This window comes from Arvicanthis niloticus, chromosome 1, assembly GCF_011762505.2.
Source record: "Arvicanthis niloticus isolate mArvNil1 chromosome 1, mArvNil1.pat.X, whole genome shotgun sequence".
NCBI classification, from domain to species: domain Eukaryota; kingdom Metazoa; phylum Chordata; class Mammalia; order Rodentia; family Muridae; genus Arvicanthis; species Arvicanthis niloticus.
This window is the reverse complement of record NC_047658.1, coordinates 17,784,676-17,793,994: the sequence shown is the minus strand read 5'-3', so window position 1 is coordinate 17,793,994 and position 9,319 is coordinate 17,784,676. Positions and strand designations below refer to the sequence as shown.

At 49.2% G+C, this 9,319-nt stretch overlaps 1 protein-coding gene across 3 annotated transcripts; it reads right to left on the bottom strand.

Annotated features, from left to right (window-relative positions):
* Positions 1-1,775: 1,775 nt before the first annotated feature.
* Positions 1,776-9,234, bottom strand: Klk6 (kallikrein related peptidase 6). 3 transcript variants are annotated; one of them, XM_034506701.2, is made up of 7 exons: positions 9,075-9,234; positions 8,285-8,438; positions 7,782-7,842; positions 6,974-7,130; positions 4,956-5,203; positions 4,353-4,489; positions 1,776-2,076 (listed from the first exon to the last, which is right to left on the bottom strand). In XM_034506701.2, the coding sequence occupies exons 3-7, from the start codon at positions 7,840-7,842 to the stop codon at positions 1,918-1,920; spliced, it is 762 nt and encodes a 253-aa protein (XP_034362592.1). In that variant the 5' UTR covers positions 8,285-8,438; positions 9,075-9,234; the 3' UTR covers positions 1,776-1,917. The 3 variants fall into 3 exon arrangements, with proteins under 3 accessions (XP_034362592.1, XP_034362603.1, XP_076789155.1); XM_034506712.2 differs by having other exon boundaries at positions 9,071-9,192; XM_076933040.1 differs by lacking the exon at positions 9,075-9,234 and having other exon boundaries at positions 8,285-8,550.
* Between the last annotated feature and the right edge of the window lie 85 nt (positions 9,235-9,319).

Genomic DNA, 9,319 nt, shown 5'->3' with positions numbered 1-9,319 from the left:
TCATTGGTTCTTAGGTTGAAGCTCTAGCAGAGGACTTGCCCAACATGTACGAAGCTCCAGGTTCCTTTCCCAGCACCACATAAAACTGAGCATTGAGGTGCATGCTTGTAATTCAGTAGGTGGAGCCAAGAAGAGAAGCTCAAGGCCAGCCTCGGCTGCATAAAGAAAGTTCTAGCTTTCAGCTCTGGACTGTTCTTTATCTCAGGCAAGCCTAGTTCCCCTGCCTGGCCCTTCATCTGATGTCATCAGGCATGTCACAAACTTCAGATCCCAGCCTTTAGTGTCTGGTGTGGTCTCCAGAGACTCTCACACCCAGGATGTCCCTCCATTGCTAGTGCCACCCACCCAGCCTCCACACCCAGTCACCTTTCTTCAACCCTGCCCCAGTCCCAGGTCCACCTCTTCCCTCCTTGCACCACCATCCATATCACCTCCCACACCCCACAGTTGTGTTCTCCTCCTTTTGTCTCACTGTGCATATGGCAGCTCTCAAACTTTCCTTATCTTCCTGTGACCTCCAGGAGAAAGTCCTTGCCTCAGATGTTGGTATCTGAGGTCCTTTATGATACTTGTCTGCCATCACTCTTTCTCCTACCACAGCCTTACAGTCCTTTCACCTTCTTGGTTTGTTTGTTTGTTTGTTATGTAGTCCTGGCTGTCCTGGAACTCACTCTGTAGACCAGGGTTAGCCTCAGAGATCCGCCTGCCTCTGCCTCCTGAGTGCTGGGATCAAAGGCGTGTGCCACCACGTCATGCCCAGCTTGGCAACACATCTGGAATTTCCATGATCCTGACCATCTTCCAGATGTATTCATCAAAACACTTAATATTTTATACAAACTAAACATAAACTAAAATAACCAAAAAAAGCATAAATCAAAATTGGTATGTTGTGTCTGAAATGATGGCTATATTCTGTCAAAAATGTTGCACGGTTACCCTGACCCTCAGCTAGTACAGATGTAATTATGTTTTTTTGCCCTTAAAAACGCTCTGCCCTCCACGTTGGGCTGTTGTTGGGGGAGGTGTGTAGAGGGCTGAGAAGAACCTAAGCTGCCACAAATGGTGTTTGTTACTTTAGTCATTTCAGCAGCAGCAAAAGTAAGGAGATGAAGTTGGGCACAGTGGCACATGCCTTTAATTCCAGCACCAAGGAAGCAGAGGAAGGTGGATCTCTGTGAGTTTAAGGCCAATCTCTCTCTCTCTCTCTCTCTCTCTCTCTCTCTCTCTCTCTCTCTCTCTCTCACACACACACACACACACACACACACACACACACAACAAAAAAGCATTCTACCATTGAGCATCTGCATCAAGAGTCATTCTTGGTCTCTGACTCAAAAGAAAGGACTCTGGTGTAGTGGGCTGTATGCTTTCTCACCTCTACTATAACACAAAAGCTTGAGGGAGTGTCATCCAAGGTAAATAGCAAATTGGGTTGTGGCAGAGGGCAAAACTAGGCTTCTAAGAAGCAGAAATATAATGAAGAAAAGCACCCACTGTGTGCCTTTTACTGGTAGAAGTGAATGAACACTTATTCCTTATTCTTGCTGTAAGTGCTCTTAACGACTGAGCATTTCTCCAGCCCCAATATTATCCCAACTTTACACATGAGAGCGTTCACACTTTAAAGAAAAGCACTTCCCAAGGGTGCCCAGACTGTAAGTGGCCACACTGGGATTCTATCCGCTAACCACACCCATGGAGTAGGATTGTAGCCTGTACCTTCCAAACTCCCTGGGGTGCAAGGATTGAGCAAAGTATATATAGCAGTGTTCTGTGTCACTGTATTTATTAAGTACCAGGGTCAGAGCTGGACATCTGAAGGCTCTGAGAGCAGGGCAGGGTTTCAGGGAGAGAGAATATGGAACCAGCAAGGGTCAGGGGGGTCATAGGTCGAGAACTGGATGTCTCATGTCAGATCCACTTGTTTCTGATGATGCTTTGGATCCATCTGGTATGAGTGCAGACATCGGTGTAAACTCCTGGCTTCTCCTTTGATCCACAGGGCATGTCACCCCATGACACAAGCCCTCGGAGGTGACCCCCACATACCAGGGGACCTCCAGAATCACCCTGTGTGGAAGAGAGAAAAAAAAATCAGAAACTCACATAGAATCAGGAGAAGGAGGGAGGAGCAAGAGCAGGAAGAGAAGTCAGGAGAGGGGCGAGTGGGAGAGTTAGAGATACTTGGAGATGGAGGAAAGGCTGGATTGGTGGTCATGCTCGTCATCTGACCTACTCAGGACGACAGGTGGGAGGATTGCAAGTTTAAGGCTAGCTTGTGCTGTGTAGGAAGAGTTAAAGAGGGACAGGGCTGTAGCTCACCACTAGAGCACTGCTGAGCACGCAGAAGATCCTGGATTTAGTTCCCAGGAAAAGACAAAGAGAGATGAGGTGCTCGAGGATACCAAGTTCCACACAGGCATAGGAGAGAGAGAGAGAGAGAGAGAGAGAGAGAGAGAGAGAGAGAGAGAGAGAGAGAGAGAGAGAGAGAGTTAGTTTAGATAAAGCATCCATCCTGGAGGGGAGGTTGTTAGACACAGCATGTTCTAAGGGGAGTTGAAACTTTCCACCCACAGCAAAGATCCTTAGTAAGCAAACAACTCAAATGCTTCAGGAAGGCACTGGAACTGACCAGAAGCACTAGGTCCCTCCTCCCTCAAGTATATATAAGCAGTAAGGAAGGACTACCGAGAGTCTCTTGGACAAGATGAGCTGCCTGGAAGAGACTCTGGCTACCTCAGCTGCCAGAGGGAGACACTCTCCAACCTGTTGAGCTTCCTGCAGGCTGTGCAGTGTGCTCCTTATTTGTGCGGTGGCTGTGCAGTGGCTTTGGTGAGCTGTCACCCATGCCGGGGTGAGCTTTTGGTGATGCAGCTTCCCATGAGTCATTTCTGCTCCCGTTAAGTAACCCCTCACCCATATTCCTGTAAGTAACCTCTATAAAGCTCACTGGTTCACCAAGGTGGACTTTGGTGTCATTCATTGGTTTGTTATTGCTTCTGTGTCTGGGATGGATACATGTTTATTATTATCACTGCAGAGTGTCACAGGAGAGAGAAAGACACCAAGGTCCGTAAAAGTAAATGTTGTCAGTGGAGGAGAAGGAGAGAAAGAGAAGGTGAGAGAGGGAGGAGATGACAAATTCTCAGCAGGGGAGGCTGGGAAAGGCAGACTCAAGAGGGGGGCAGAAAATGCTCTCCATCCTTTGATCACAGGCCAGCCATGCCTGCCTGTTTTGCTTCCAAACCATTAGCTCACTTTCTTGGCCTTTCTTCCCTCAACCCCCACCCCACCCTTACTTTCTTGGTAGGTTGATGTTGGCCCTCCATGGTCTAGAGTCATTCTGGCATTAAAAAGGAGTCTGGGAGGATAACAGGTAGAGAGGTTCCAGGTAAGGCATTGAAGAGGTATGGTCGTATATGCCTGTTATCCCAGTACCCCACAGGCTGATGCAGGAGAATTGCTGTGGGTCTGGGAACAAGATGAGACTTGTGAATGAGTTCCAAGTGAGCCCAGCTGCAGGTTTTGAGGGGTGAACATAGAATCCCTCCTTGTGGCTGGGATACCCCCTCATCTGGAGCTCAGCTATTTCCAAGTGGGTTTCATGGCTGCCACTCTGAGGAAGGATGGCTCTCTGTAGCATCTCTCTGACCCTTGGGTCTGCCCAGCTGTTCAAAACTCCCACGAAGGTGACCATTCATTAAAATTGTGTCTTAGATTTTCAGGCTTGCTAGGTTCACCCTATATTAGGTTCTCAGCACATTTTAGCATCTCTCTGGCTCTTGGTGTCTCTGACCTTGCATCTAAACTTCTTGTTTCTGCTGGGTCTCTCTCTCTCTCTCTCTCTCTCTCTCTCTCTCTCTCTCTCTCTCTCTCTCTCTCGTGTGTATACACATGTGAGGTGTGTGCACATGCAGATATGTGTGTGTACCAGCAGTCATGGGAACCCTCCCTTAGGAGTCATCCACTGTGTCTTTTGAGACAGGATTTCTCACTAGGCTGATCTCACCCATTAGGCTAGGCTGGCTGGCCAATGAACCCCAGGGGTATGTCTGCCTCTGTCCTCAAGTTCCAGGACGACAAGCATATGGTATTCATCATACCCTACAACTCAGGTCCCCATACTTGCATGGTGAGTATCTTTCTGACTGAGCCAACCTCTCAGCCCCAAGCTGCCTTGATTCTCTCTTATCTGTCTTTACATGTGTGAGGTGGAGTCTCTTCTCCTGTCTTGTCCCCCAGTGTCCTCCCAGGCTGACTTTCTCAATCTCTGTTTGGCCCTGTTTGGGTCTGTGTCTCTGTCTTTCTGTGTGTGGTTGACTTCAGATCTTTGTTCCCAGTCTCACCTGACAGGAATCGTTCCCTTCTTTCTGGTCGCCTGCGCACACCATGCTTCGGGTGATCTTGCCAGGGTAGGCACGCTCACACTCCTCCCGGGACACCAGTTGGACGTCAGCACACTGAATGGTATCTGGGAAATCACCTAGGAGGAGGGAGATGGGCCAGGCTCACACACCCCCTTCCCATCAGGTCATGTCTTCACCAGCTGTCCTTACTGCCCTTCCCCTCCCACCCCCCATTCCCTTTTTGTTTCTCTTTCATGCTTAGACTCCGTTTTCCTTGTCACTGTCTCCTGATTGGTCTCTTTCCCCATCATTCTTGGCCTGACTTTCTCACTAATCATTACTCCCCCATGAGTTCTCATTTCTCTTCTCATTGGCCCTTCATTTTGTGGCCATCTATTCACATTTGTCCAACTCCTCAACCTTCTCCTTCCTCCATTTGTGTTTTACCCATAGAGTGGCCTACTGATCCTCTCCGTCAGCATCTTCTCATGGTCCACCGTCTTCCTTCTCACCTTCATAATCTACCATCCCACCTCCATCATTAGACCCTCTCCTCCTCCCTTTGGACCTTTTAGCCACTCCCAACCATCTCCCCGCACTGACCGTTCTCCATCTTGCCCCAGCCCAGGATCTGACAGTTGAGATTCTCATCAAAGCAATCTTTCTTCAAGGGCAGAGGCTGGATCTTTTGAGAGAATTTGACTGGATATTTTAGATGCACCATCATGATGTCATTGTCATGGGTTTCAGGGTTGTAGCCGGGGTGGATAATAGTCCTGTCCACAGAGATTTGCCTTTGGAAAGTCTCTGTTTGCCGTAGATTGTGTTTCCCCAAGCACACCTCCAGATTCCTGGGAAGAAGACAGCTAGACTCATCTACAGTCCTGGGCTTCACTGGAGGCTCCCAGAAAGATCACCTGCCCAACTCCTCCGTCCTTCCTCCTCCTCCCTCCCTCAATCTTCCCCAGTTCAGTAAAAGGCAAGCTCATTTTTTCTAGAATTTTGCCTTTAAAACTTTTCTACTGCACAACTTGACAGCCAACGGCCATAGCTGCAGGTTCTACTTGCACAGATTCAATTGACCACAGGTTAAAAGTATTGGGGGAGCAGCAGAGCATGGTGGTGCACACCATTAACCCTAGCACTCTGGAGGCAGATGCTGGAGGATTCCTATGAGTTTGAGGCCAACCTGGTCTACATAGTATATCCGAAGCTAATAGGGCAACACAGAGAGACCCTGACTCAAAGACAAGCAACAAGAGAGGAGGAGCTGGCAAGATGGGTCAGCAGGTAAAGTGACCACTGCACAAGCCCGATAAGCTGAGTTCACGCTCCAGAACCTACATGAATGTGGACACAGAGGACCTGATTCTACACTGTTGCCCTGTGAACTGCACAGGCGCACTGTGGCATGTGCACACCTATGCAACAAGAATAATAAATTCAGCATTTAAAATAGGTATCTGAGGGACATGTGCTTGTGTTAAACATATACAGATTTTTTCTCTCGTTATTGTTTCTCAAACGAAAGGATTTAACAGCTATATATGTTGCATTTACATTGTCATGGGTACTAAACATAATCTAAAGATAATTTTACTTACTATTTATTTCATAAGGTTTACTTTTGTATTTGAATATATGTGGGGGTAAGGTTTTGTACATTTGAGTGCAGGTGCCCATGAAGGACAGAGAGGGTGTTGGATCTTCTGATGCTAGAGTTATGGAGAGTTTGGAGTTGCCATATGGGTTCTGGGAACTGAACTCATATTCTCCGAAAGAGCAGTATGTGCTTCTAACAGCTGACCCATCTCTCCAATCTTTTATTTAAAAATTATTTGATTGTTTGTGTGTGTGTGTGTGCATGTGTGTGTGTGCATGTGTGTGTGTGCGTGTGCATGTGTGTGTGTGCATGTGTGTGTGCGTGTGCGTGTGTGTGTGCGTGTGTGTGCATGTGTGTGTGCATGTGTGCATGTGTGCGTGTGTGTGTGCATGTGTGTGTGCATGTGTGCATGTGTGTGTGTGTGCGTGTGTGCCTGTGCGTGTGTGTGTGTGCCTGTGCGTGTGCATGTGCGTGTGCATGTGTGTGTGCGTGTGTGTGTGTGCGCATGTGTGTGTGTGCGCGTGTGTGTGCTGCATAGCTTAGCATGCGCAGAGGCCAGAAGAAGGAGTTGGAACTCTCTGAGTTGGGTTTACAGGCATTTGCAGCTGCCTGGCTTGTGACACCAGTGCTTGGATTTGCACTTCAGTCCTAATGATTGTGAAGCAAGTTAAACCACTGAGGGAGTCTCTTGCAGCTCAAGAAGGCCTCAAGCTTTCTGTGTAGCTGGGGCTCAGCTTGTGCTTTTGATTTTCCTGCCTCCATCTCTCAAATGCTAAGACTATAGTGGTGAATGCCAGGCCCAATTTAGGAGATGCAAGGATCATGCAAGGATATGCAAATGGTACACTATTTTTCTTAAGGGTCTTGAAATACCTCCAGGGTCCCAGAACCTGTGGATATCTGGCTGAAGAGAGCTGCTTACAGAATGATGGATGCTCAGGTCTGCATCCCTTCTGAAGTCTACAAGGCACCCTCTGGACCCCCTTACATCAACTTCTTAAAGACAGAGGAAACTCACGGTTTTTTGCAGTGGGCGGCTGTCAGCACCCACTGTGGATCAACGAGGACCCCACCACACAGCAAGTGACCCGAGGTGTAGAGGGCAGCTTGGAAAGGGTGGGAGTTCTTCAAACAGGGGCCTCCATGTACCACCTTATCCTGTTCCTCCGACCAGGCTGAGGGAGAAAGGGTCTGAGTGAGAGAAGAGCTCAGAGAGCCTGGATCCTTCTGAGATGAGCTGCAACCAAATGGGTCCCTAATCTCATTGTCACTTCCAAATCTACCTCCTCTTCCTCTACTCTACCTCACCCTCTGTCTCTTTTTAAAGATTTATTTATTTATTTATTATGTTTACAGTGTTCTCTTGTACATATGCCTGCATGCCAAAAGAGGGCATCAGATCCCATTACAGAGGGTTGTGAGTCACCATGTAGTTTCTGGGAATTGAACTCAGGACCTCTGGAAGAGCAGCCAGTGCTCTTAACCTCTGAGCTATCTCTCCAGCGCCCCCACCACCGTTCCCTTTTGAGACTGAATTTCTTGGTGTATTCCTGACTGGCCTGGAATTCACCCTGTAGATCAGGCTGGACTCAAACTCAGAGATCACCTGCGTTTGCCTTCCTAGTGCTAGGATCAAAGGCACTCGTCACCACACCCAGCTATCTCCATCCTCAAAGTCACACTCATCCCTTATCAGCAAATCCACCCTCCAGACTTGCTCTTAGCCAGTCCCCTCAGGGCCCTCCTCATCTCAAAGCTGCGTAGTTCTGTCAACAGTGCCGATCCATCTACCAGCCCCTTGCCCTCTTCTATGTTTCTTTAATCACCTGACTTAGCAAGAACCAAGCACAGGGCCAGCGTCTTCACTGTCAGCATCTTCATGGGCATCTTGAGAGGGGAAGCCAACAATTCCATTAGTCATGTCTCAGCCTCTGTTTAAGACCTCACCTCTGCTTCTTCCTCACCCCCTGTCCTGCTCTCCTGCCCTCGTTTGATCTACACACACACACACACACACACACACACATACACACACACACACACACACACACACACACCCTTCTCACCTCCTGGTTTCTCATTTCCCAGCCCACACCTTAAATCTGAGGGTCCTGTGAGAGCAGATGCAAGACAGTATGCAGACCATGTCCATGCTTCCAGTGGCTTTGGGGAAGAAACATAGCCCTGGGCTCGGGTATCCCTTTCTATTATCAAAGAGGTTAGTCTAAGGAGTCCCTGATGTTCTTTCTTTCTGTGGGATTTTCCTGGTCTCCATCCTTACCCTTCGCTCACCCCACACCTGTAGGCGCTGCAGCACCTGTGGCCTTACCTGCTGGTGGCCAGCAGTGTACCTGCCAGCACTCAGGTGGGGGGAAATGACACCACTTATCACAGGAAGCCAGAGGCAGAGAAAGTCAGCAAGGCAGGGTGCTCCACCAGAGAAGAGGCAGAGCCACAGACAGAAGGCTGCCTTACGATCTGACCTGCATGAAATATGGGGCACCTGGGTGCTGGGTCCCGAGTAGCAGACTGTCTCCAGAAACCCGCCTGGCTCTGTGGCCTCCCAGATAGAGGCAGGCTCTGTCCTCAGAGTCTCCCAGCTCCCTTTTAACCCCTCTCTCTTCTAGTCTCTGAGCCAGGAGGAAGCCAGACACACCCTTTTCTTCACCCAAGCCTCCCACGTACATTCCTTCTGCCCCACAGTTCTGCTTCTGGTGACCCTTGACCAGATAGCTACAGGGAAGCCAGTGGCCTGCTCTAGAACACAGTGACCCTGGATCTCTGAATTTTGAGGGAGGAAATGGGTCTACTCTCCTAGGTCTGAAGGAGAAAGGTTGAGGCTTGGACATCTGGTCCAAATGAGGAGGGTTAGGCCAAACCCTTTAGAGCTGAGGGAGAGAAATTTGGGGGCTCATTCTTAGTTTGGGGTTCGTAGGATTTGGGACATAATAAGACTGAGGGCTGAATGCCAGTTCCCAGGTTAGCCAGTGGTGCCCCAGCCTTCACAGATACCCCACCTGTACCCTCCAGGGAGCCCGCAGCTTCTCCTCCTGGGTTTGTATCTCTGAGGCACTGGAACCAGCTGCCCAGGTTCAGTGGGGTCAGGCTGACTCACCTACCTGTAAGTCCCTCTGTGGGTGCTGAAGACCTCCGTGTCCCGGGGAGAGAGGGAGCTGCCACCCAGCTATTGAGAAAGGGTGTTTCACTAAACTGTCCCCCACCCCTAGCCCAGGCTGGGAAGTGGCATGAGCAATATGGGGAAAGAGACTTCCAACAATTGAGCATTGTCTGTCCCCAGAAAGCTGGTGCCATGCTCCCAGGAAGATGGGCGGGAGGCTATCTCAATGACTTCTCTTTGTATCAG